This window comes from Nothobranchius furzeri, chromosome 12 (genome assembly GCF_043380555.1).
Source record: "Nothobranchius furzeri strain GRZ-AD chromosome 12, NfurGRZ-RIMD1, whole genome shotgun sequence".
NCBI lineage: Eukaryota > Metazoa > Chordata > Actinopteri > Cyprinodontiformes > Nothobranchiidae > Nothobranchius > Nothobranchius furzeri.
The window spans coordinates 63,207,036-63,232,234 of record NC_091752.1 but is presented as its reverse complement, the minus strand read 5'-3'; the positions used below and the strand labels follow the sequence as shown (position 1 = coordinate 63,232,234).

Sequence of the window (25,199 nt, the reverse complement as noted above, 5' to 3'; positions counted from 1 at the left end):
TGACCGAGCTTCTCAGCTTATCTCTAAGGGAGAGCCCTGCCACCCTGCGGAGAAAACAAATTTTGGCCGTTTGTATCCGTGATCTCGTTCTTTCGGTCACTACCCAAAGCTCGTGACTGTAGGAACATCGATCGACCGATAAATCGAGAGCTTCACTTTCCGTGTGACCGACTGGTACAACATCACTGCAGACGCAGCACCAATCTGCCTGTCGATCTCCCGCTCCAAAATACTTAAACTCTTCCACTTGAGGCGGGACCTCATCCCTGACCTGCAGAAGGCATTCTGCTGTTTTTCGACTCAAGACCGTGGTCTCGGATTTAGAGGAGCTTATTCTCATCCCAGCTGCTTCACACTCCGCTGCGAATCATTCCAGCGAAAGCCGGAGATCACAGCGTGATCATCATGGAAGGAGCCAAAGAGGTTGGGTGCAATGTGTGACAGGCGTTAGTTGAAGTCGGAGACCTTAGTGGTCTGATCCTCGGCTACCAGAGCTAGCTATTCCATAAGTTGGTGTAACAGAAGAATATTGTAACACGATTTTTAAAGTAGTAGTTTATTGCAAAGCAATTTATGAGTAAAAGGTGAAAGATTACTTTTATGTATTCATATTGCATATTGATTTTCATTTTACTAAACCGTCTGAGTAACACGTATAGTTTGTTTGTTGCTACCTTCTCCTGAAGAAACACGTGTATCGTGAGGCATCTGTTGTCTTGCTGAGTCAGAACCTGAAACTTGCACACACACACACACACACACACATGCGCGCGCACACACGCATACCCACACACATACACACATACACACACACAGATGAACACACACACACATACACACACACACATGCACATGCACACACAGATGAACACACACACATACACAGATACACAAACACACTCACTCACACACAGATGCATACACACACACACGCACACACACACACACACACACACATGCGTGCGCACACACGCATACCCACACACACACACAGATGAACACACACACACACACTCACACACAGATGCATACACACACACACAGATATACACACACACACACACACACACACACACACACACAGATACACCCCCCCCCCACACACACACACACACGCATACCCACACACACACACACACACACACACACACACACACACACACACACACACGCTGTGCCAGAATGATGCCTACATTAAGGCGTCCACTGTTTTAATTTGTTTTCCTGTCAATGAACGTTCTCTCGCCCTCTGTTCCTTTTGTTTTAAATCAACTCCCCTCATCCTGTTCTTTATGTTTCCTGCCAGCAGCATCAGTCAACACACGCCGACACACAAATCACACATCCTGTCATGTCAACCATGATGTCCTGTGACAGCCAGAACAAGCAGGCGGGTCCTCCATCCCATTCGCTGTATTAACATAAAGTTTTACCTTAATGTATATATGCACATATACACTCAACAAAAATATAAAAGCAACACCTTTGTTTCTGCTCCGATTTTTCATGAGATGGACTTAAAGATCTAAAATTCATTCCAGATACACAATATTACCATTTCTCTCAAACATTTTCACAAATCAGTCTAAATGTGTGATAGTGAGCACCTGTGCTTTGCTGACATAATCTCCTCACAGGTGTGCCACATCAAGATGCTGATCTGACATCATGAGTAGTGCACAGGTGTACCTTATACTGCCCACAATAAAAGGCCACCCTGGAATGTGCATTTTTTTGCTTTATTGAGGGTCTGGGGACTCAGAACCGGTCAGTATCTGGTGTGACCACCATTTGCCTCATGCAGTGCAACACATCTTCTTCGCATAGAGTTTATCAGATTTTCAATTGTGGCCTGTGGAATGCTGGTCCACTCCTCTTCAATGGCTGTGTGAAGTTGTTGGATATTAGTGGGAACTGGTACACGCTGTCGTATACGTCGGTCAAGCACATCCCAAACATGCTCAACGGGTGACATGTCCGGTGAGTATGCTGGCCATGCAAGAACTGGGACATTTTCAGCTTCCAAGAATTGTGTACAGATCCTTGCAACATGGGGCCGTGCATTATCTTGCTAAAACATGAGGTGATGTTCATGGATGTACGGCACAACAATGGGCCTCAGGATCTCATCACGGTATCTCTGTGCATTCAAAATGCCACCAATAAAATGCACCTGTGTTCTTTGTCCATAACAGATGCCTGCCCATACCATAACCCCACCACCACCATGGGCCACTCGATACACAACATTGACATCAGCAACACGCTCACCCACACGACGCCACACACGCTGTCTGCCATCTGCCCTGAACAATGTAAACCGAGATTCATCCGTGAAGAGAACACCTCTCCAACGTGCCAGACGCCATCGAATGTGAGCATTTGCCCACTCAAGTCTGTTACCGCGACAAGCTGGAGTCAGGTAGAGACCCCGATGAGGACGACGAGCATGCAGCTGAGCTTCCCTGAGACGGTTTCTGACAGTTTGTGCAGAAATTGTTTGGTTATGCAAACCAATTGTTTCAGCAGCTGTCTGAGTGGCTGGTCTCAGAGGATCTTGGAGGTGAACCTGCTGGATGTGGAGATCCTAGGCTGGTGTGATTACACGTAATCTGCGGTGGTGAGGCCGGTTGGATGTACTGCCATATTCTCTGAAACGCCTTTGGAGACGGCTTATGGTGGAGAAATGAACATTCAATGCCAAAGCAACAGATCTGGTTGACATTCCTGCTGTCAGCATGCCAATTGCATGCTCCCTTAATGCTTGTGGCATCTGTGGCATTTTGCTGTGAGACAAAACTGCACATTCCAGGGTGGCCTTTTATTGTGGGCAGTATAAGGTACACCTGTGCACTACTCATGATGTCAGATCAGCATCTTGATGTGGCACACCTGTGAGGTGGGATGGATTATCTCAGCAAAGCAGAAGTGCTGACTATCACACATTTAGACTGATTTGTGAACAATGTTTGAGAGAAATGGTAATATTGTGTATCTGGAATGAATTTTAGATCTTTAAGTCCATCTCATGAAAAATCGGAGCAGAAACAGAGGTGTTGCATTTATATTCTCATTGAGTGTAAAATTTACTTTAAAAGGTGTGGATCACTGAACCCCCCCCCCCCCAACCCCCCCCCCCCCCACACACACACACACACACACACACACAGTCTTGGGACTAGGCGATAAAACGATAGCAGCCAGAGGAACACACTGCTAATGGCTAATGAAAGTTTAGCTTTAGCCTGCTGCAGGTAACAGGCCACATGTCTGGTAAAAATAGAAAAAACGAAGGCTACAATGAGCTGCAATGTAGCCACAGCTATCCTTGGGTGTACTGACGGAAGTGAGACTGCTGAACACTGGCACCACCGGTCCCTCCGACCACCACCAGCACCTACCGGCTCCAGAAAACTATTCTAAAATATTAAACAGTTGCTTAATTATGTCTTTAAAGACTGACATCACACTACATTCATACAAATGTCTTCAAATTGCATAGCAATTGCACCTATTGATGCATTAATTGTGATGTGGTTTGGTGAGATTACTGAGTAGATATATAAATACTCCAGTGGCGTTCGTGTGTAACGCTTCATTATGGATGTGCTGACACTATTAGAAGATCACAGCAATGGCAGGATCCAGATGGGGAGTTCTTAGAGGCCAGGAAGATTTCCTGGCTCAAGTCCTATTAGATCAAAGTGCTGAAATGGGCCAGGTGTTAAATCGTCCATCCCAGATCTAGATCTGGTAATGGTAAATGGTAAATGGCCTGTATTTGATATAGCGCCTTCTAGAGTCCTGTGTTTTCTAGACCTCTCAGTTGCCATGACTACTGGTGAATTGCCAATGGCACTTACTGTATGTATATGCATAGCATTGACCATGTATGGCACAAAAATCACCTGAGCACATTTCTAGGAAGACTTACCAAAAAGGGATGGTGTGAGGCTGTGCGTACGCAGTGTTTATCTGTGCTGGTCTGTTTTAGGGAGGATTTCTTCCAAAGTTTCAGAAATGAGGCCCCAGAACTTTACAAGAATCAGAAGATAGTATTCAGAACTAGAATCTGTGCCTTCCTACATCCCAGACGTTCCCAACTCAAAGGAAATATTTGTTCATGTAACCAAGTTAATCACCTTCTACATTTAGGCACCATTCTAGTTTTATGCAGTGTGATTCTGTGCATGCCCTTCCCTCTTCACCACTTATGTGGACAAAGTCTAAATAAGGACACATGTGCACAGGCATGGCTCTGAACAATACAGTCGAGCTGACTGCGGGCCTGAAATGTAGGTTTCATTAGAGGATTTTATCCCTCGACTTCTCCCACAGGGAGCCCAGTCTATTAACCCAGATCTATAATTGAATTCTTCTTTTAAACGAACGTTGCTGACAGAGAGCAGGAGGTGCAACAGGAATTAAAGCTCTGCAGTCAGAACGATCACACGAATCTGAGACTGAAACGTTGATGCTGCGTCAGTCTGCATCGTCATCCATAAAGATTTTAAAGAAATAGCTAAATCCATCTTGTTGATTTTGATTATCTTTCCAGCTGATATCTTTTTGTGAAAAGCTTCTTTTCCTTCTTTATTAAAACGAACAGCCAGTCTGCAACAGTTACCCAACAGTCCCAGGGACTAAGGTCAAAAGGCCGCAAACTCATTAACAAGATGCAGTGGCGGTGGCGAGACCTCGTAATTAAGAACGAGAGCCCCCCTGAGTGGAGCGGCATTTAAATAGAGGGTGTTCAGGGCAGTTTAGTTTAGGGCGGAGACACGGGGGGGGGGGGGGGTATAGGGATGGGTACCGAATTCGGTACTCTTTAAGGTACCGACCTAATTCCATAGTACCGACCGAGCACCGATTCACTTCATTTGAAACGGTGCCTCGTTTCGGTACCCGTCCTTCATAACGAGAACTTGCCAAGACAGCTGCGCATGCGCAAGAGCGTTATGTCATCGGTCGCTGCGAGCCAGTTGTAAACAGAACAGCATGGTAGAAAGAACGCACGCTACAGCTTGGGTCCACTTCACTAAATGTGATGGCTAACTGGGTGATGATGAAACCAGCGACAACGATCTAAGTGAGACATCCTCATCTTAATCTGCTCCGGTAAGTAAATAAAATGTTTAAGATAACGTTAGCTTGATATGTTAGCTTCCGTTTCGCTAATGGTGCGTTCGCTTTCTCCTCGGAACTCCGAATTTCTGACTAGAAGAACATGAACGTGCTCTAAAGTTTGGCTTCACTTTACTAAATACGACGGGTGAAGATGAAACCAGCGACAACGATCTAAGTGTGAGGCATCATCGTTTTAATCTGCTCCAGCAGCTAAATAAACTGTTTAAGATAACGTTAGCTTGATATGTTAGCTTCCATTGCCACCATCGTTATCAGCTAATGGTGCGTTCGCTTTCTCCTCGGAAATTCTAACTTCCCAGTAGGAAAAATCAAATGAAAAAAGACGGCAAAAGGAATGAAGATACACAGTAAATTTAGTTCACAGTAAAGATGTTTGCTTCAGTTTAATTATCAGCTTATAAAACTACAAGGACGATGTTAAAATACAGTTGAATGTTATTTATAGTGATATTTATCAAATATTGTTATATATTGAGAAAAATATATATTTAATTATAAAAGAGAAATAAAATAATAAACATTCAAAAGTATCGAAAATTGGTACTGTTAAGTACCGGTATCAATTCCTAGGTACCGGCAATTAGTACCAAATCGATTCAAATGTCAAAGGTACCCATCCCTGGAGCCAAATATGAAAATATGGAAAAGTGTCAGGAGAAGAAGTAAGGGAGTGCAGAAAATAGACAGGAAATGATGGAGATGCAGGGTGCCATTTGATGTTACTATTAAAAAATGAAGCTTATTGCAGCTTTTAGTCAGTTGAGATGAAAAAGAAAACAGATGATTATGGTAGCTGTGCCCCACCTGGGCCACAGCATTTTAAAAAAGTCTGGACACACCTCTGGTTGGAAAATATGACACTAATATTTTTGTTTTATATAGAACAAAACACTAGAACATCTTATGTTCTTACATTATGTATCTGTCTTTTCTGCTGGTACACAATGGATTTGCCACTACAGAATATATTGGATGAACATGTTGACTCTGACCCCAGCATTTTACCCGTAAGCTCCCTTCTCATCGGGAGCATTTCAGACGTGAAACGGCAACAAAAGCGTTCCATGCAGTTGGTCCTGGGAGGTCATGAAATGGCCGGAGAATTGCAAGGCCACATGTGATTTAGGAAGTTCACACCATAACAAGTAAGGGCAGAGCAGCATGTCCCAAAAAGGTCTGTGGTTTACTTTCTGTTGACTCTGTTGACCTCAGCTATGGAAGTTTCACAGGTAGTGACATACTTTTTTTATCTTTTTGTACGCCATCTCTGCTCCAATGCTTTTAGGGTTAGGTATTTTAGGACTGAGAGCACCTTATAGGGTTCCTGGGGGCACCTTGGTGCCCACAAGGACCAGGTTGGTGACCCCTGGTTTATATATTTGAAGTGTGGAATGTGTTTGTACTCACGTCCGAGGCTGGTCCTTTATCCGCGCCTGGACAGGAGAAAGTAACAAACTCATGGCAGCGTTTGTGGACCACGAAACAACACACTGCGAAGAGAGAGGGGCGAAAACAAAGAGAACACCTTATTATGTACAATCATAGTGCCATGTTTCTGGGTTTGTGCTGCTTTCCCAAGCTGCTTTTTGTGCTACGAGGAGCTCTTCTGACGTTTATTAAAGACATTCTTTTGAGTCTTTAAATCTTTCAACATTTCTTTGCTAGACCGGATATTTGGCCATCAAATAAAAATTTAGCATACGGCTGGGCAATAAGTCAATAACAATATATTTCCGTCAATAGGCGTGTGGTGTCTGGGTCAATAAAAACTTAAATAAAAGTTTCCTTTCTTTATCATTATAGCCTGTTGGGTAGCTTAATATTAGAGTCATTACTTTCTCCCAACAAATCAAAACACAGACCCAGGCACTCTCCGTCACCGAGCCCTCCCCTCTCAAACCTAAACAGACAATGGCCAAATACCAACACTCGCAGTGCGCTCTACGGTATTCTGTGAAGTGCACTTGGGTGAAGTGCGCAGTAAGGCTTTAAAGAGCAAGTCACCTCTTACAAGAAGCGTACTTCACTCCCACTTCATGTTTGAAAAATGCAACAAATGCTGTTGCCCAGCAGACCGAGAGGGCGGAGCCACTACACACACTCATGACATTATGACATCATAATGTACCAGTTTACATCATAGCATACCTCTTAGCCAATAGCGGTGGCAGATTAAAAATTCAAATGCAGTGAAGAGTTTTTACCTGACAACGGCACAACACTGACAGTTTCAGTCAGAAATTTTAAATTTTAACTAAAATGCACTAAAGTGCTAAACTATTGACTACACGTGTTTGCAACATGATTAGACATGCATTTATACAGTTTATCAGAAAAAAATAGTTGATTTGGGGGTGACTTGCTCTTTAAGTGTGTGTGTGTGTGCCACAAGTGTGCAAATTATTGTCAAAATGAGACAGGGAGCATTGCATCATCAACCGCAACGCATGCCGGGAGGCTGATCATTGTGCCATATTTCCCTCCCTCGTGAACAAGACCCCAAGATACATAAACTCCTCCACTCCTCCTAAATCTGAGGTTCGACAATCCGTCTGACCTGCTTCTCTAGAACCCCTGAACAGACTTTACCAGGGAGGCTCAGGGGTGTGATCCCCCTGTGTTTGGAACACATCCTGTAGTCCCCCTTTTTAAACTGGGGACCACCGCCCCGATCTGCCAATCCAGTGGAACTGCCCCTGATGTCCACGCGATAGCAGAGCTGCGTCGACCAACACAACCCTACAACATTCAGAGCCTTAAGGAACTCTGGGCGGATCTCATCCACCTCCAGAGCCTTGCCATCGAGGAGCTGTTTGACCACCTCATTGACCTCAGCACCAGATTGGACAGTCCAACCCAAAGTCCCTGGACTCTGTTTCCTCACTGGAAGATGTGCCGGTGGGATTGAGGAGGTCTTCAAAGTATTCTACCCAAGTAAATTTTTTGAAATAAATTTACTTTCATTGCTGCTTTGTCAAAAACATTCAGAGCATCAATATAATCATCCTAAAATGAACTACTATGAAGTCTGCACTGATGCCAACTTGGGTACAGCATTGCCTGGAAAACCAGACTAAATAACCTTTGCAAGGCAAGAATTTGGTCTAGTTCACTAGGTTAACATTGTACAGCATTTGTAAAGTTCAAGTCATGGAAACATTGAAAAGGATTTCCCTGGCTCTGTCTTCCCACCTACACTTTCTTATTCTTACTCCCTCGTCGTTGGAATATTGTTAGGCTCTCAGGATGTCTTCTGTATTCATCGAATGAAACATAAATATAACTTCAGGTCTTTGTGCTTGTGGCAATGTGCATTAAAATACTTTTCTCTCAAAAGTCAATATTTTTTTACCAGATTTGCTGTATGAAAGGCTTCAACAGAAATTTGAAATTTTTATATGCCATCAACAGATTTGTGGAAAATACTGAAAGCAAACATCAAAAAAATGTCTACAGTCTGAAGCTAAGTCTGTTGAAAGGATGGCTCCACTGAAAGCTTGTGGTCTCCACCATGATCTACACACTCGTTATGATCATGCACCAATGTGTGTGTGTGTGTGTGTGTGTGTGTGTGTGTGTGTGTGTGTGTGTGTGTGTGTGTGTGTGTGCGTGCGCGCGCGTGCGAAATAATATCTAATCTAATTATTTCTGCTGTTTCCAGTTACAGAAGCTTTCAAATTAAAATTCAGGTTCAATAAATGTATATAGGACCAATGAACTCCATTTGTTTGTTAAATCTATGATTTTGTATTTAACTATAATTTAAGGCAAGTATTTTCTCAGCTAAATGCAGCTTATTCTGTGGTGTGCATTCATAATTTCTAAAATGAAATGTATTTTCCTTAGAAAAATAAATTTAGTATCATATTCATAGTTAGAGGCTTGTTAAAACTGTAAATAATTAAATTTGCAGGGATGAATGGGTGAGAATGTGTGCCCTCGGGTTGGGGTATGGTCTAGAGGCCCTGGCCCGTGCTGTAGCCTGGTGGGTGGCTGTTGTGTCGGGTCTCGGGCATCTTGGACTGCCTGCTGCCTTGGGGGCTGTTCCCGGATTGGGGAGGGCCCTCTATTGCTTAGTAGTCCAAGTTTTGTGGCCAACAGTGTTCTATCCAACTACCATCCTTTGGGCTGGGAGCACAGCTGGGGGGCTGGCGGTCGCTCAGCTGGGGGGTCGGGCCAGTTGGCTTGGTTACCCCATGCTGGCTATTCCTTGTGGGGCGTTGGGATAGGCCCTTAGAGGTTGGGTTTGGCTTGCTCTGGGCTGGCCTGTATCAGAGGAGGCGACAGTGTATTGAGCTGGGGGCCCCAAGTTTGGTGGCTTCAAATTTGGCATGGGGCTGGTGCCCTGATATCTTCTGGCTGGACCCCCTTCTTCCCTGCGCTTGGTTCTGTCCTCTGGCCTGGCTTATTGGTGTCCCTTGGTTTGTGGCTATCGCCTGCTAGAACATGGGTGGCCCAGAACTTTGGCAATGGTGGTATCTGAGCTGCTGCACGAAGCCCCTCCCTCATCACATACACAACAATCTAAAACAAAGTAAAAAACAAAACAACACTCTTGGTGACAAAGTCACATACAGACACTAACAAACAAATATTGATTGACAAACAGCTTAGACAGCTTAGACCTGCAAACACTAGGGATGTCTTGTTCCGATATCAATATCGGAATGTCGGCCCAAAAACAGTGAATAGGATTATATCGGACTGCATCAAAAATCTTCAATATAAGCAGTCCGTTAAGGTTCACATTTTTTCAATCAATGGTTTAAAAATGTTTCATTTTTTAAATACTTACTGTTATTGGTTCATGTTCTCCGATTGATTAATATCACTTGATCAAGCCTTTCATACATTCCACACTACGAAATAGGTAAAAGTATGTATGATATGTGCTGATATCGTATCAGATCGGTATCGGTCAATACTGAAGGCTGTAATATCGGTATCGTATCGGAAGTGAAAAAGTTGTATCGGGACATAACTAGTAAACACACAAACACACACAGGTGAACACGTTCTCTAAGACAGACGCACACACACACAGAGGTATGTGCTTCAATAAATATCGACAATAACGACTAACAGTTACTATTCTGTTTAAACTTTTAGATATTTTAGCCACTTATATTTACAGAGGATAACGCCTCTTGAGATGAAACACCTCGTTTTCAAGAAGGTCATCCTTCCACACATCACAAAAAATTAACTCATTCACTGCCATTGACGACTAAAGTCTTCATTTGCATTTTTTACTGTTTGGCAATCGGAGCGAGTCCCCGCACCGTGAAAATAAACATCTCAGCTCTAAAGCCGATCTTCATCTGCATACGTCACATGTCACGTGATCAGGAAGCAGAAAATCCATGTGTTAGGAGATCGTTTTCGGCCGCTGCGGTAAAAAAAAGTGAAGCGCGAACCGGAAAAGCTTCTGCCGATCACAATTCAACAACGGATGATGAAAGAACGGATAACACGCGAAACGCCCGGATTCTTCCTGATGTATGAGGTGAGTCTCCGCTTTGTTTTGGCGTCGACATCATCCTAGCACGCAACGTTCTGTGACTCTTAAAAACAGTAAAAACGGCGAGAAACGCTGGCAGCGAAGGGCTTTAGCAATTAGGAAACAGCTGGCAGTGACTGGGTTAAGACAGTTGAAAGAGACAAGAAAAGACAAATAACTAAGAGTTTTTTTTAATTACCTGAAAATATGCAAAACAAATAAAACTACTCAAACCTGAGTAACTTGGCCAAACTCACAAACATCATTATGATGACCCCACCGTTTTGTCCTATCAGTGTATTGGTTATTCTGATCCCCCCTCCTTTTCCCTGTCTGTGTTGTATGTCTCTTTTCTCCCTGCCTGTCCACTCTGGAGCGTAAGCAAATGCCACAAACATAATAAAGGCTACTGCGCAACAGGAGGAATGTCCCACATCCCTCTAGAGCAGGGGTCCTCAATTATAATGGTCCGAGGGCAACTAACAAAAAAGACCCAGAAGCAAGAGGGCTGGACAGGGGGTGCCGCTGCTGCTGTTTGGATCGCTGGCTGTAATGCACATAAAAAACAAGCTTGCACTATAAAGAAGAACAGCTTCTGTTCCCCTCCAGCTCGGCTGTGTGACTGCACTAACCTGTCCTGTGTAACCCTCACCATGTAACCCTCATGCCCATGCTGTCTCTGGAGGAGCAGATAGGAAACAAGACCTCCTGTAACTTAAAATGGACCAAAGCTTCCTCCCAGTTCCTCTTTAAGCTGAATTTAACATCAGTTTATCATCATGAAACAAAAGAATAAAGTGGAACAAGAGCTTCTATCTTCTATTTCTCTCTCCTTTTAACTTCTCCTTGTCCCTAAATAAGAGTCAGGTTACTCTGCAGCCGCCATCACTGACCCCGCCCCCTCCCCAAGACCGGACCTCCCGGCATCACAACACTCGGTCTGACTGAGCGCTTCCAAGAGAAACAATAATGAAGTTATGAAAATAATAATGCATGTTTGGAGGTGCGTCCTCCGATCCCCTCTCTTGTGTGGGTAGACGATCTCTCTCTCTCTCTCTCTCTCTCTCTCTCTCTCTCTCTCTCTCTCTCAGTCACTGACTGAGCGAGCGAAGCGCACAGCGCGACAACCCGCTCATTTAACATAATTCACGGCCCAAATCCAACAGAACCGATCGGGCTGATTCGGTTCGGTTCGGTCTGAGGTTATAACTCCAGCGCTCAGCCCTGCGGTACCACATAAAGGCAGACCAAAGTTTCCTGCCCGGTAAATGTGGAGAACACCCACTCTGACAGATTTGGATGCTACGCTGGTGCCGCCCCTAAAATAACAAAACTACATTCCACCATAATTGGTTATGGCTGCTCTTCTATGATGCAGAATCGTTTATGCCTGCATCTCATGCAATGATTATTTGATTATTTTCCTCAGCTCTATCTATCCTACACCAGGGGCGGCGTTAGGCCCGGCTACTTGGGCTCAAGCCCCGAATCTTTAATGAAAAGCCCCGGATCTCAAACGTGGAAGTAACATGCAGTACCAAAGTCCAACAGAGAGGGAGCAGCTGGCAGTAGTTTGTATACAGCCTGCCTGAACCTCCACCACTGAAGAAGAAGCCCTTCAGCAGCCGGCTTCTTCTGCAGTGCCTGGTTTCTTCTACAGTCTCTGCCTGAAACACATGTGTGAAGATGGACATAAGGACGTTTTTTAGACCAAAAGTACCGCGATAGAACCCCAGCTTTGATAAGACTGGTGTTGACTCAGGTTTGTGAGTCTTATTTGAAAATATTTGTTGTGCTGCTGGTTTGCCTAAAGCTAGCTTACTATCAGGTAAAGTTGATGGAGAAAGAAAGGGAATATTTACTATCATCTCACACTAAACACTAACAGGAACAATACTCTGCCCTGAATATGCTTAATATGTAGCTTCAGATTAAAAATTACGTGGTACAAGACAAATATGTATGATGTTGACTGGTGCGTGTCACGTGTGTGTGTGCGCGCGCGTGCATGTGTGTGTGCGCGCGTGTGTGTGTTAAGTCCCAGATCTTCTTCAGTCCTTAATCCGCCCCTGTCCTACGCCTCCCGGTCGGCCATCGGGGGTGGGGGGTGCGCGCGGAGTTTGGGGGCCACAAAGAGAGGGCCCGCGGGCCATTGAGTATCGCTGCTCTAGTGTAAAACTGCTGACATGTTATGGTACCCAGATCATCCATTTTGTGTGCCTCAACTGACCAGGACAGGACAGGTTAAAAATAAAACAGTGTTAGTCCGTTTGGAAATCGATCTCAGGGTGATTTAAAATACTAATGTTGATTGTTTTTTAAGGTTAAATATGATATTTTCCACACGATTCCAGATCCTTTGAAAATCACGTGACTGGATTAGAGCATCCCTAATATATACAAACTTACCCTTAGCAGGGAAGTAATGTATCACGTTAAAGTAATTCCTTTCTGCAAGCAAACCTACCACAAGGGTTGTACTTAACACAAAAACACTTTGTCCAAAACACACAAAAATCATGTGTACCTGAATGGTACTTCACTCCTACGCAATTTTCTCTCTGGTTACACCACCTACTTACTTCGATGATACTGTACCGCACGCTTACACAGACACACACACACACACACACGCTAACACACACAAACCACCCACACATTCCAATGATATTGCAGACTGAGAACATACTGAGTGCAGGTGGAGAGATATGAGTACAGATAGGGATGGAGCAATCTGTAAGCACATATTGCTACAAGGCAACTGCTCTTTCCTGAGTGCGGCTACAACCAAATCCCTAATCAACACACACACACACATACACACACACTAACCACACACATAAAGACAACACTAAAAATCCATTACAGGGCTCATATATATCATAACCTGAAGGTCAAAGTAAACACTGCCTTCACATGAAAATAGTGTGAGAATTCTTTGTTTTTTCCTTTTAATTAAAATAATCAGTAATTATTGTTTCTAATATTTACACAATTGCAACTATATGTTGCCATTCACAGAAAAAAAAATCCGTTTTATGATTATAGCGCAACTTGTCGAGTACAGAAACACAAATTTTGTGGGTTAAGGGGGTTTGAAGTTGCTCAGTTGCCAACAATGAAACATAAACGAAAAGCGATTTGACATTTCATACTTCCTTTGGAAAATCTGATAGTTTCACAAAGTCCGTAAATTTCTTGAACATTAAAAAAAAAGCGATCCATGTTCTTATTTTAGGTGGCTAAAAGAAGAAGGTGTAAAGGATGTAAGTAAAAACATGTAATTTAAGTTTTGTGTGTGATAATTTATGGTTTTATTTATTTATAGTTTTCTAAAAAGAAGATTTAGTCGATGTTGTCCTCCCTCTGCTGTCCGTGAGCTGGGGGGGTTGATTTTTGTCTCACCTCTGTGAGAGTGCGCTACCCAACCTTCCTTCTTTCCTCTCTACCATCACTCAGCAGGTTATTTAAGGAATATGAGAGGTCTTACGCTCAGAAAAATCCTGTTTGACTCCCACACACTTTCTACTCACGTGTAAAAACATTCTCTCCTGCATATTTTTGCATATTTCTACTGTTGGCTTACCTTCATTATGTAGACTTCATGCAGCATTCACCAAGGAACAATCATCCTGGCCACCAGTGGTGGACTTACCAATAAGCAAAGGGCAATTGCCTAGGGCCCTGTAGCGTGATGAATTGTCCATCTTTGACCTAAAAGGCCCTGCTCCGTTTGCTCTGCCCAAGCAAAACCATAAGTTTCTGACACAAGCCTAATCTACAAGTTATGGGCCAAGGCCACTCATGCTCTGTGCTCTTATCTAAACTGTTGCTACCCCGGACAGCACAAGAAAGAAGAACTCTTTTAGAAACAGAACTATTTCTCTATTAAATAATAACCAAATAATCATGTGAAGCTAATGTTCAATCAATCTGTGAAATGAGAATATTAAGTACTTGATATTATAATCCTATGATAGTATTTTAATAAGTAATATAACTTTAAACTACACACCGACTAGACTGATCACACGTAATATAAAATCACATGACACATTCCCTATTTCTGATCCAATCAGAACCTTCTAGATCTGACGCGAGGTGTGGTTTTGTTGGTGCTTGGTAAATCCCCTTTTGTTGGCAAATTCTGATTCGACCATAAATCAAAACATCCAAATTATAAAACTATGCCTCACGTCTTCTTAACTTCAGTTCAAAGCGTTCTAGAGAAGTTGTCGGAGTGGCCAATCCGTAACTTTCCTCTTAAAGTCGAAAGAACCTAATGACAAGCTGGATTAAATCTGTTGCATGTTCCACCTGTTGCAACAGTTCCTTCAGAATAAAATCGGAGTCATCACGACCCCCTCAGGGTCTTCTCGCTGATGCCAAAAAACTGTCGTGACCTGGGAGTAACTCAAGACTGGACTGGTCAGCAGCCGCTGCATATCTACAGGCTTCGGTTCCAGACAAGGTCCAAGCTGGACCTCAACACCTCCTGATCTAAACGGGGACTTCCGTTGGGGTACGTAGACCAACAGATGGCGTCTAAATGTGTGTTATAATCTCCAACCCAAAAGCTTAGAGCGAAACACCATTTCACTCCCATCAGAACTGATCGTTTCTCTGGATTTGCTGGTTCTGAACATATTCACACACACACACCATCCTCAGTCTTACTCCACCTTAGTTCATCATCACAAGAGCCCCATGACACTTAACAAGATATTTTTTATCCTCCAAAATGTATTAATCTTGTCGTTCTAAAAGAAATATTACACTGAAATGGTACTGGATTGTCTTGTGTGAAAGTATTTCAGTTACCCACGTCACACAGCTTCAATGGACTATTACAAGATCATAGCAATGGAAGTGAAAAACTGAGGAGAAAGTCCGATAACGATTAATAATTACAAGTAACATAAATTTGAAAGGTTTCCAAAGAGTTCTGAAGAGAAAAGAAGCAGGAAAAGAAAAAACAGAAACAAACACCGCCAAATGTTACGACTTTTTTTACAGTGCTGAAGAAGAGTAATTATGACTGAAAGTCATGTTAACTCATTCACTTCCAGCTGTTTCCTGATCGGTAAAGCCCTTCGCTGCCAGCGTTTCTCAGCGTTTTTACTGTTGTTTTAAGAGTCACAGAACGTTGCGTGCTAGGATGATGTCGACGCCAAAACAACCAAAACAACCAAAACAAAGCAGAGACTCACCGCTTACAACAGGAAGAATTTGTGCATTTCCAGCTTTATCCGTTCATTCATAATTCGTTGTTGAATTGTGATCGGCAGAAGCTTTTCCGGTTCGCGCCTCACTTTTCTTTACAGCAGCGGCCCAAAATGATCTCCTAACACATGGATTTTCTGCTTTCTGATCACGTGATGTGTGATGTACACGGATGAAATCAGCTTCAGAGCTGGGATGTTTGTTCTCATGGTGCGGGGGCTCGTTCCGATGCCCACACAGTAAAAAATATATTTAAAAAATTGGCAGTGAACAGTTGGATTTAAAATGACGACTTTAGTCGTCAATGGCAGTGAATGAATTAATGTTAACACTGCAAACGAAAAGTAAGAAGTCAATGCTTACGCTTTTTTTCTAAGTCAACAGCTGCAGAGGGCCTCATAGCTCTGGGTGCCTTGGGCCACCAAACAGTTAAGTCCGCCCCTGCTGGTTACAGTTAGTAGATACTACCTGCTAGCTACCTCCCTCCTCTATTTAATTAGGGGTAGGCAAACCTGGTCCTAGAGAGCCACAGTCCTGCATGTTTTCCAGCCTTGCATGAACTTGCAGCTTCGAATTGGCTGAACACACTTGATCCAGGTAATCACCAGCAGGAATGTGGCTCTCTAGGACCAGGGTTGGCTACCTCTAACTTAGGCTAACATGTGTAAACGTTCGCACACTGACCCAACAGCAACTGGTTTTATGACTCTAATGGGCTTAAGTTTCCCCTGAGAGTACATGCCACTGCTTGCAGTTTTGTTTTACACCATAGATGCAGCTGAGTGACATTTTAACTGTGTTATTTTAAGACTGAGTTTATGAGTCATTAAATTCACCAAAGAGTCTTGTAGGGAGCATCCGCGCATTTAACTACTTCTCCCACATTCCACCTGTGCATCTGAACGTAGCACGCGCACGTTCTGGAAAGTTGACGAGCCTTCCATGATCTTTAATTTTTTTTTGCATTAAGTTGGTCCGGCCTACTTTCTAGTAGTTCACGCCACACATAAGGAGCGAGTGGGTGCCTTTTCTGCTCCACTATGTTTGTGTTTTAGTGAGTTTTTGATGTACAGGTTCCGGTTTTTTGCATTTTAAACGGGAGTGTTGAAAAGGAGGCCGTTGTGGAGGCAAGCTAGCTAAACATCGACATAAACAACAAACAGCAAAAGGGGCAACTATTTGCCTATTTTATTATGTAATTATACAACAATGTAACAGTAATAAAGAAATAAAATTGGCTCTTGCCACATCAAGGCTCCAGCCTTTTTTCACCTAACTTTTTTCTTAGGTGCACTGGAAAAAAGTTAAGCGCACACAAGATTTTTGAGAATGCAGTTTTATAGTTTCACTCTTTTAAAACACCTTACATATAGACAACCTAATACTTATTAAGTACGACTTATTAAGTATTATTTAAAGAGCAAGTCACCCCCAAATCAACTTTTTTTTTGCTGATAAACTATATAAATGACTGTCTAATCGTGCTGTAGACACATGTAGTCAATAATTTGGCACTTTAGTGCATCTTGGTTTAAACTTTAAATATTCTGCCTAAAACTGTCAGTGTTGCGCCGTCTTCAGATAAAAACTCTGCACTGCATTTGAATTTAAATCTGCCAGTGCTATTAGCTAAGAGGTACACTATGACATTAGCTGGTACATTATGATGTCACAATGTCGTGAGCCGGTGTGTGTATATATTTATTAGCGGCTCCGCCCTCTCAGTCTGCCAGGCAACAGCATTTGTTGCATTTTTCAAACAGGAAGTGGGAGTGGAGTAATACTCTGGTAGGGGGTGACTTGCTCTTTAAAGGTGGAATACGTGTTCTTGCCAAAAGCTGCATTTTTGAAAAATAACAAGTTCCAGCCCCCTTTTTTCAGATTACCCCTAGAGTCACAGATTCTGATGGTAAAAGAGATTAGTGTGACACCGGCTTGTGACACACACACACACACACTCTCACACACACACACACACACACGCACACACACACACGCACAGGTACAAGCATGCATTAGACACAGAGCTATGCTGATAGGACCAGCTGTAATTCACAAATTCACAAACAGGTGAAAACTTCCAGAACCCACTCCGAACCAAACCTTCCCCCACCGTACATGAACAGATTCACTTTCATTACAGCAGGACTGCATCTTTTTAGAGGGTGGACATTTTAATGCAGATCTCTTTTTTAGCATTTCCTTTTTGTTTCCAGATCTCTCATCCCCTTCGCTGATCTAATTTTATTATTTTACCACAGATCTCCTCTACCCTCTCATTCCAGTATGTTCTGCTTACGAATCATTGGCAGAACATGGATATTTTACACAGCTGTTTTCTCTAATGAGCTGCCAACTTGTGTGTGTGTGTGTGTGTGTGTGTGTGTGTGTGTGTGTGTGTGTGTGTGTGTGTGTGTGTGTGTGTGTGTGTGTGTGTGTGTGTGTGTGTGTGTGTGTGTGTGTGTGTGTGCGTGCGTGCGTGTCTGTTAGACGGAGTGAAATGCTGCACAGTGATGGCCCAGATTTAAAAAGTGTCTGCAGCCATGTTCGGAGCGATGAAGATGTCTAGTTGTTTGTATTTATTAACCTAGCGCTCTGGCGGAACGTCACCAATCATTTCTCAGACGCGCGTAAACGGAGTGGATATGATGCTCTAATATGATGTAAATAGAGTACATTTTTGTTGATTCAATTTTTTTACCAAGCACATTTAAAAAAAATACACTAAACATGTTATGGTGAAATAAAAATCTACAAATATATGTGTATCCTGGCTAAAACGGAGTCGAAATCTAGATTTTTGTAGATATTTAAACTTGGTATTAAACACCGAATAGACGTCTAAGTTTAGCTAATCATAAAATAAACGTAAACCGTAGGCCTGGGGATAAACGATTATTTTTAAAACGATTATTCTGACGATTATTTTATCGAATAGTCGACTATTCTAATGACTATTTAGACAATTAATCTAGTGTTCATTTTTCTATTGCACTGTTAATAAAAACCAAAAAATCTCTAATAAATTCCTCAAAATAATTGATAAATTGTTACTGTAAGAGAATAAACACTACAGGCCTTCCATTTTGTATAACACTGCTTTTATTTAGCTGCGGTTGGTTATGTTCTGGTGACGTGTAGAACTTGGGAGTGCAGGCTGCTGCCTGAGAGGTGGTAGAAGATGGAGTGTCTCCATGCTGCTTTGTTTTGGTCACTTATGTGCGTGAGACGAGTGGTGTTACGACCCTTCCTGGGGAGTTTGGCTCGTGTACAAAAAGGAAGGGACAATAACGAGATTTAAAAGTTAAAATGATGATCAGATTTATTTACAACAACAACACAAAAAACATAACTCTTTCCATCCACAGGTTGGGAATAATAAAGCTAATTCTGCCTATGGGGAATTAAAACAAAAGTACAAATAAGTAGGGATGTCAAACTGGGCAAAGATTACAGGGTTCTGGACCAATATTAGCATCTCCAAAGGTCCAAACTCTAAACTGGTTGGTTAAACCAAACTCAAGGTGATATTTTAAACCAAACCGAAAACCCACATGTTAAGTGCCTTGCCCCTTTTCGGCCACAAGATGGCCTCAGTGGCCTCTGCCTCGCCTGTCTCCCGGTGCCCAGCTGTTCTTAATCACTAATCAATAGACAGCTGTTAAAAGCTGCTTTCCTGCCCTCAGTCTAGGAGAAGGTCCAGGGTAGTGTAGACTTGTCTGAGTTTATACTATTCTCTTCTCCTCGTGCGCTTTTCTGGTAAAACTCGTATTGCTCTCGTTCGTCTTTGGTATACACACTCATTTGGATTTGAATTTAGGATTAGACCATTTGGCATCTCGACTTCAGAACGTTTATTGACATTGACCTCGGATCTCCCCTGAGTTTTCCCGCTTATCAGGAAAGCTCTTCATATTTTCGGTTGGTTAATCCCCAGCCCCTTCTGGGTTGGCGTTTTCTGTTCTCCCCTTCTTTTTTGTAGATCGCCGCTTTTGTTTTTGTACATAGACATTCCTTTTAATGTGTAAATACTGTTTTTGTAATAAAATCCTTTGTTATTTTAGCGACACAGCACGTTATTATTATTTCACCCGCACACCAATTTTATTACTTCCCTATCCTCATCTCTCCTAGAGAGCATATGACCCCGGAAGTTGTTGTCCGTTGTCTGGGAGATGAAGGCGGGCAAAACAGGAAAGGAATCTAGTAGCGGACGGACGTTGTTCCGGGTCTTCGGTATTAGGCGGAGATGTTAGTGAAGGCGGAGAAGAGGGCAAACTAGAGGAAAAACAGGCAGATTCCTCCTCTATTTACAAACTCCTGGGGATGCAACAAGTGGGCGTGGTGCGTCGACTACCGGATCTGACGTCGACGAATTTTTAGAATCGAGCCGTCGACGTCATCGGGGATTCGCCACAGCCCTATCTCTGCTGCTAAAGCTACGGATAGCAAATGCTACGGGCTATGCCTGAGCGTGAACGCGCATGAAGCAGCCTGCTCGACCCGAGCATCTCTCTTTTTCTGTGATTTAACAGAAAAACAGGCAATCACAGTAAAAATGCCAGGGCTCATTCTACAGGACCAGGGCATTGCAGGAGAATGTATGAAGAAGAAATTTATTATTTCTATACAAGTTTTGACTGTCAAACTTCCATAATGCCCCTTTAATAATTTTCATATCTTGTCAGTTTTTTTTCTTTGTTTTTGATTATTTTAATTCCTGAGTTAAGTTTTTATTTATCGCAAGTAATATCGTCATCGCAATATTAATCACTGTTATAGCATTTCGCAGGTTTTCCTACTATCGTGCAGCCCTATAGTTGCCACATAAAGAAGTGCTTAAAATGCAATAATTTCCCAGTTAATTTGCCTAATAATACATCACTCAATGATATTATTGGTAAAATATCCCACAAACAAAACCTTTAACATTTGTAGTATATTGACTGATTGGCTACAACAACAAAAAAACACCTGTGTTAGATTTCCTGCCTCGCTGCAGCTCGGCAGACCTGGCACGGTGTTTAAAGCCAGTCGAGAGAGAGGAGTGTTTGGCGAGCTGCACTCCTGTTGCCTTTTCTGTTTCTAGCTCTTCCTACTGTCTCGGAGAAAAGGAAGCTTTCTGATGAGTGGGGAGGAAGACACAAAGACGAGGCTTGTGCAGCAGGAGGAAGACAAGAAGAGTACGACGATAAGGAATCGAAAGAAGAACAAAGTCAATAATCTGAACAAAATGCACCATTCACCTCGTGCACCTCCCCCCGTGTCTGTGTGTGCATATGTGTGTAAGGGCTTATATAAGGGGGTGCACAGCCTACGCAGATGTATAAATACCCCACAATGCTGCTGGTAGAGCAAGGATAAGGGTCACAGTGAGTCAGCACACCTATGTCACTCCTCTCCCTTACACCAGCACATCCTCTCTTCTCCTCCTCCATTCTTTCATCTAACATTTTTTAACGCCATTACACAAAAGCACAAAATTTTCACTTGGCAGGCATTCAGTGACCTCCAACCGGTGGTGATCGTAGGATAAACAAAACAATTCAATTACGACTTTCTTTATACCAGAGAAACTGTTTTAGGTTGCAAATGCGTCTAAAAGATGAGTTAAATTAAATAATTATGAAATGCGTGTTTTTAATTTTGCTACACAATAGCATAGCTAGTTGGAACTATTGGCTTGCAGCAGGGAGGTAGCTGAGGATTTGCATGGTGTCCTTGTGCACGCATGGATTATCTGCCACAGACAAAAAACTGATAAAAAAAAAAAAAGCTGCGAGTATGAATGGCTGCCATGTGGTGCTGTCCAGGGCGTACACCACAAACTAAACTCTACCTTTTACCTACAAAGTTTCTATTTGATCAAATAAAACCTGAGTTCTGAAACAATAAACACAATTAATTAGTGTTGTTTGTTGATATGATACAATTTAATCTCAAAGCACTTCATAAAAACCCAGCAAAACTCCATTCACATTAAAGGTCAATGCATAATAACGCTGGCCCAGAATCAAAGCCATTTTCATGTAGATTAATAAGATTCAGCAAATTTTATAAGGCCAGTTACTGAGTTGCCCAAAATAAACCAGCAGATTCCATCAAGTGTTGATTCCAACATAATTCCACATCCTAAGAAAGCACAGGGTGAAAGTGGAAAGGAAAACTCCTTTTTAACGGAACTCCAACAGAGCCAGAACCATCCTCCGAAGGGTTCCTGCCCTCTGAATGGGGGTTTGGCATGACAGAGGAGGGCCACAGTCAAGCACAGAAGGACTGGTCCAGTCATCATGTCACATTATTAAAGTTCTCTATTTCCAGAAGAAAATGGACGAACCACTTAAAGCTGAGAATTGATGGTGAGACCGGAAAGAGCGTCATGAGTAGGGATGGACAATATATCGTCATCGGCCGATGTTAGTCATGTTTAACATATCGGTATCGGTTCGATAAATAAAACCGGGACGATATTAACAACCAATATTTTTTCCATCTCGTCTCCATTTGTTTGCCTGTTTACAAGGGTGGGGGGGGTGATGTGTGTTGTTTAGTCATGTGATCAAGCTGAAATACCCAGGTAATGCGGTTGGAAACCAAACTCCTCTGCATGTAAACAGCTCAGCCAAGCAGCGACCAGCTGGGTACTCTCCTTCCACAAGATTGCAGTAGCGGGTTCTGATAACAACGTAGCACGTGTAACACCATCAAACAGTACAGTACACTTTTACTGTGTCGCTATAGGCTAACCGAAGGAACACCGGCACGAAAGGGCGTATCTCACCACCTACCGTAGACCTGTACACTACGATAAAGGCTCCCAGTTTTACCTTGATTATTGAGTGCAGCACAGGATAGAGGGGGTGTTTACTTGAAGCAGAGAAGCAACCTAGGAGGTGTTGATAATGTAGAGAAATATAAAAATAGTTTATATTGTATCGTAGGGTTGTTGAATTAATCAAATTCCTTGTGGTTTACGCTCGCGCTGCTCCCAGCTGCAAATCGAGCGCCGCTTCCTCACAGTGTTGCCACCTTAGCAACTTTATCGCTATTTCTAACAACTTTTCAGACCCCCTTCTTGACTTTTCTTTCCCACAAGCACATACCATGTGCAACACGATCACGTCACATCACCAGACCAATCGTAAAACATTTCTGGGTGGATCTCACTCTCACTTGGCTTGCCAGCTAAATAAATTCAGGATACAGGGAGCCATGTGTGGATTTAGATCTCCCACGATGAGTGTGAGGCACTCATTCAACTGTCTTCACGTGCTCTCATGCCACACCTTCAATATCTTGGGAAAATAATAATAGTTTGTCTATCTGAGCGACACGTTGCGTCACGCTACTGTACACACTTCCCTAAAGCACAGCTGGACAACCCTACATAATTATTATGCAGCAGTTGTGAAAGTTCACCACAACAAGGATGTTTATGTTCCTATTTATGTTTATATTACAAATGTTTGCACTGTATCTCTCTCTTGCTGTCAGTATTTGCAGTATTTGTTTTATCGTGGTTAAGTAAAAATTGTCCTAAAGTGGCTGAGTGTAGTTTCCTGTGATGTCATCGACAGGCGCAGGACCCCAAGTCGGCCAGAAGGAAGTATGGCGTCTAATAGGGCATCCCCCAGAGACGCTAGACCCGCGCCCTATGTACTTTATACCTGGTCTTATATGGTACGAAGTCGCCAATGCTTTCCAACAACTGGAAATCATTTAATTCACTTTCAACATTTCGATGGATTTTTCCAGAGATTAACTCATTCGCTGCCTGCCATTTCCTGCTTGGTAGAGCCCTTCGCTGCCAGCGTTTCTCACCATTTTTACTGGTTTTTAAGAGTCAAAGAACGTTGCACGCTAGGATGATGTCGACGCCAAAACAACCAAAACAACTAAAACAAAGCGGAGACTCACCTCTTACATCAGGAAGAATCTGCGCGTTTCGAGCGTTATCCGTTCTTTCATAATCTGTTGTTGAATTGTGATCGGCAGAAGCTTTTCCGGTTTGTGCCTCACTTTTTTTACAGCAGCGGCCCAAAACGATCTCCTAACACATGGATTTTCTGCTTCCTGATCACGTGACGTGTGACGTATGCAGATGAAGATCGGCTTTAGAGCTGACATGTTTGTCCTCACGGTGCGGGGGCTCGTTCCGACGCCCACACAGTAAAACCATGCAGATGACGACTTTAGTCGTCAATGGCAGTGAACGGTTGGATTTAAAATGATGACCAAATGTCAATGGTAGTGAATGAGTTAATGGTAAAAAATTACACATTCTCTCTTTAAATTATTGAAATCTCAGTTTTGGTCAAAATAATCATCAATATAATTTTTGCCATTTGGAGTCTTATTTTCTCGCCTCTGACTGTGTGGCAAGGTGGAGAAATGAGGGCCGATAACAGCAATGCCACTCAACCACTGACTGTTTGCTCTGCAACACTGATGTTTTATTTCCACAAATAACTCAAGACTGAGGGAGTTCTGCTGTGTGGTGGAGTTGCTAATGCTAACAGTTAGCTTCTACTAACCAAGATGTTCTCTGCTGTTTCCTGGACGGTAAACCGTCATGTGTCGAAATGGGTGAGTCCATGAGTTAGGGCTGAAACGAATCATTAAATGATTCGAATAGTTCCTCATTAAATTCTTCGATTCATTTTTTACTGATATGAAGCCAAATGTGCACACCACGGTCATACATAATTTACTGGCGCACAATGTTGTAATCTAGGTGCTCTGGAGGACAATGGAGAGCCCAGCAAAGACAGAAAATATTGTAAAAGGCAGAAACGGTCCAAAGTTTGGGATCAAGAGTTAAACTACGAGTAGATTGGCTAATGCTAAGTTAGCACGTTGCACGTTCATGAATCACGATAGTGGAGTTAAAAAAAACGTGATGGTTGTAAATGACTAAACTCCAGAATCGGAAGAAAAATCGCCACCATCCTGTTTATTTGTGGATCTCTGCAGCTGCAGCGGTATGGAAATCAGCTGTTGTTGCTATTGCGCATTAGCGAGTCTGCTCCACACGCCTCAGTAGAGTACGGCAAGACATTGTAGCATGTAATTCACAAAGTCTTCTATGTTTGAATATAATTTAGACTGGATTATGCTGCCAACCTGTACATAAAACAGTAGATATGCCACCCTTACATTGTTACTAGTAGAAATTAAATGTTATTGTAATTTCCAGTAGCTTACTACTGAACACGTTACTAAAATAATTGAATTCTACTGATTATATGTGAATTTATTTATATATGTTTAGACTAAAATGACTGATGTTACACCAAAAATTATACTGAAATATAAGTCAAATTTTGTT

The 25,199-nt window shown here is 42.6% G+C and overlaps 1 protein-coding gene across 2 annotated transcripts in view; it reads right to left on the bottom strand.

Moving 5' to 3' along the window:
• prkcbb (protein kinase C, beta b) overlaps nt 1–25,199 on the bottom strand; it is a 166,559-nt gene that overhangs the window by 99,627 nt on the left and 41,733 nt on the right. For both annotated transcript variants that reach the window (XM_054750673.2, XM_054750672.2), the window contains exon 3: nt 6,556–6,638. In XM_054750673.2, the coding sequence (XP_054606648.1) occupies nt 6,556–6,638 (83 nt within the window). The remainder of the gene's footprint in view (nt 1–6,555; nt 6,639–25,199) is intronic.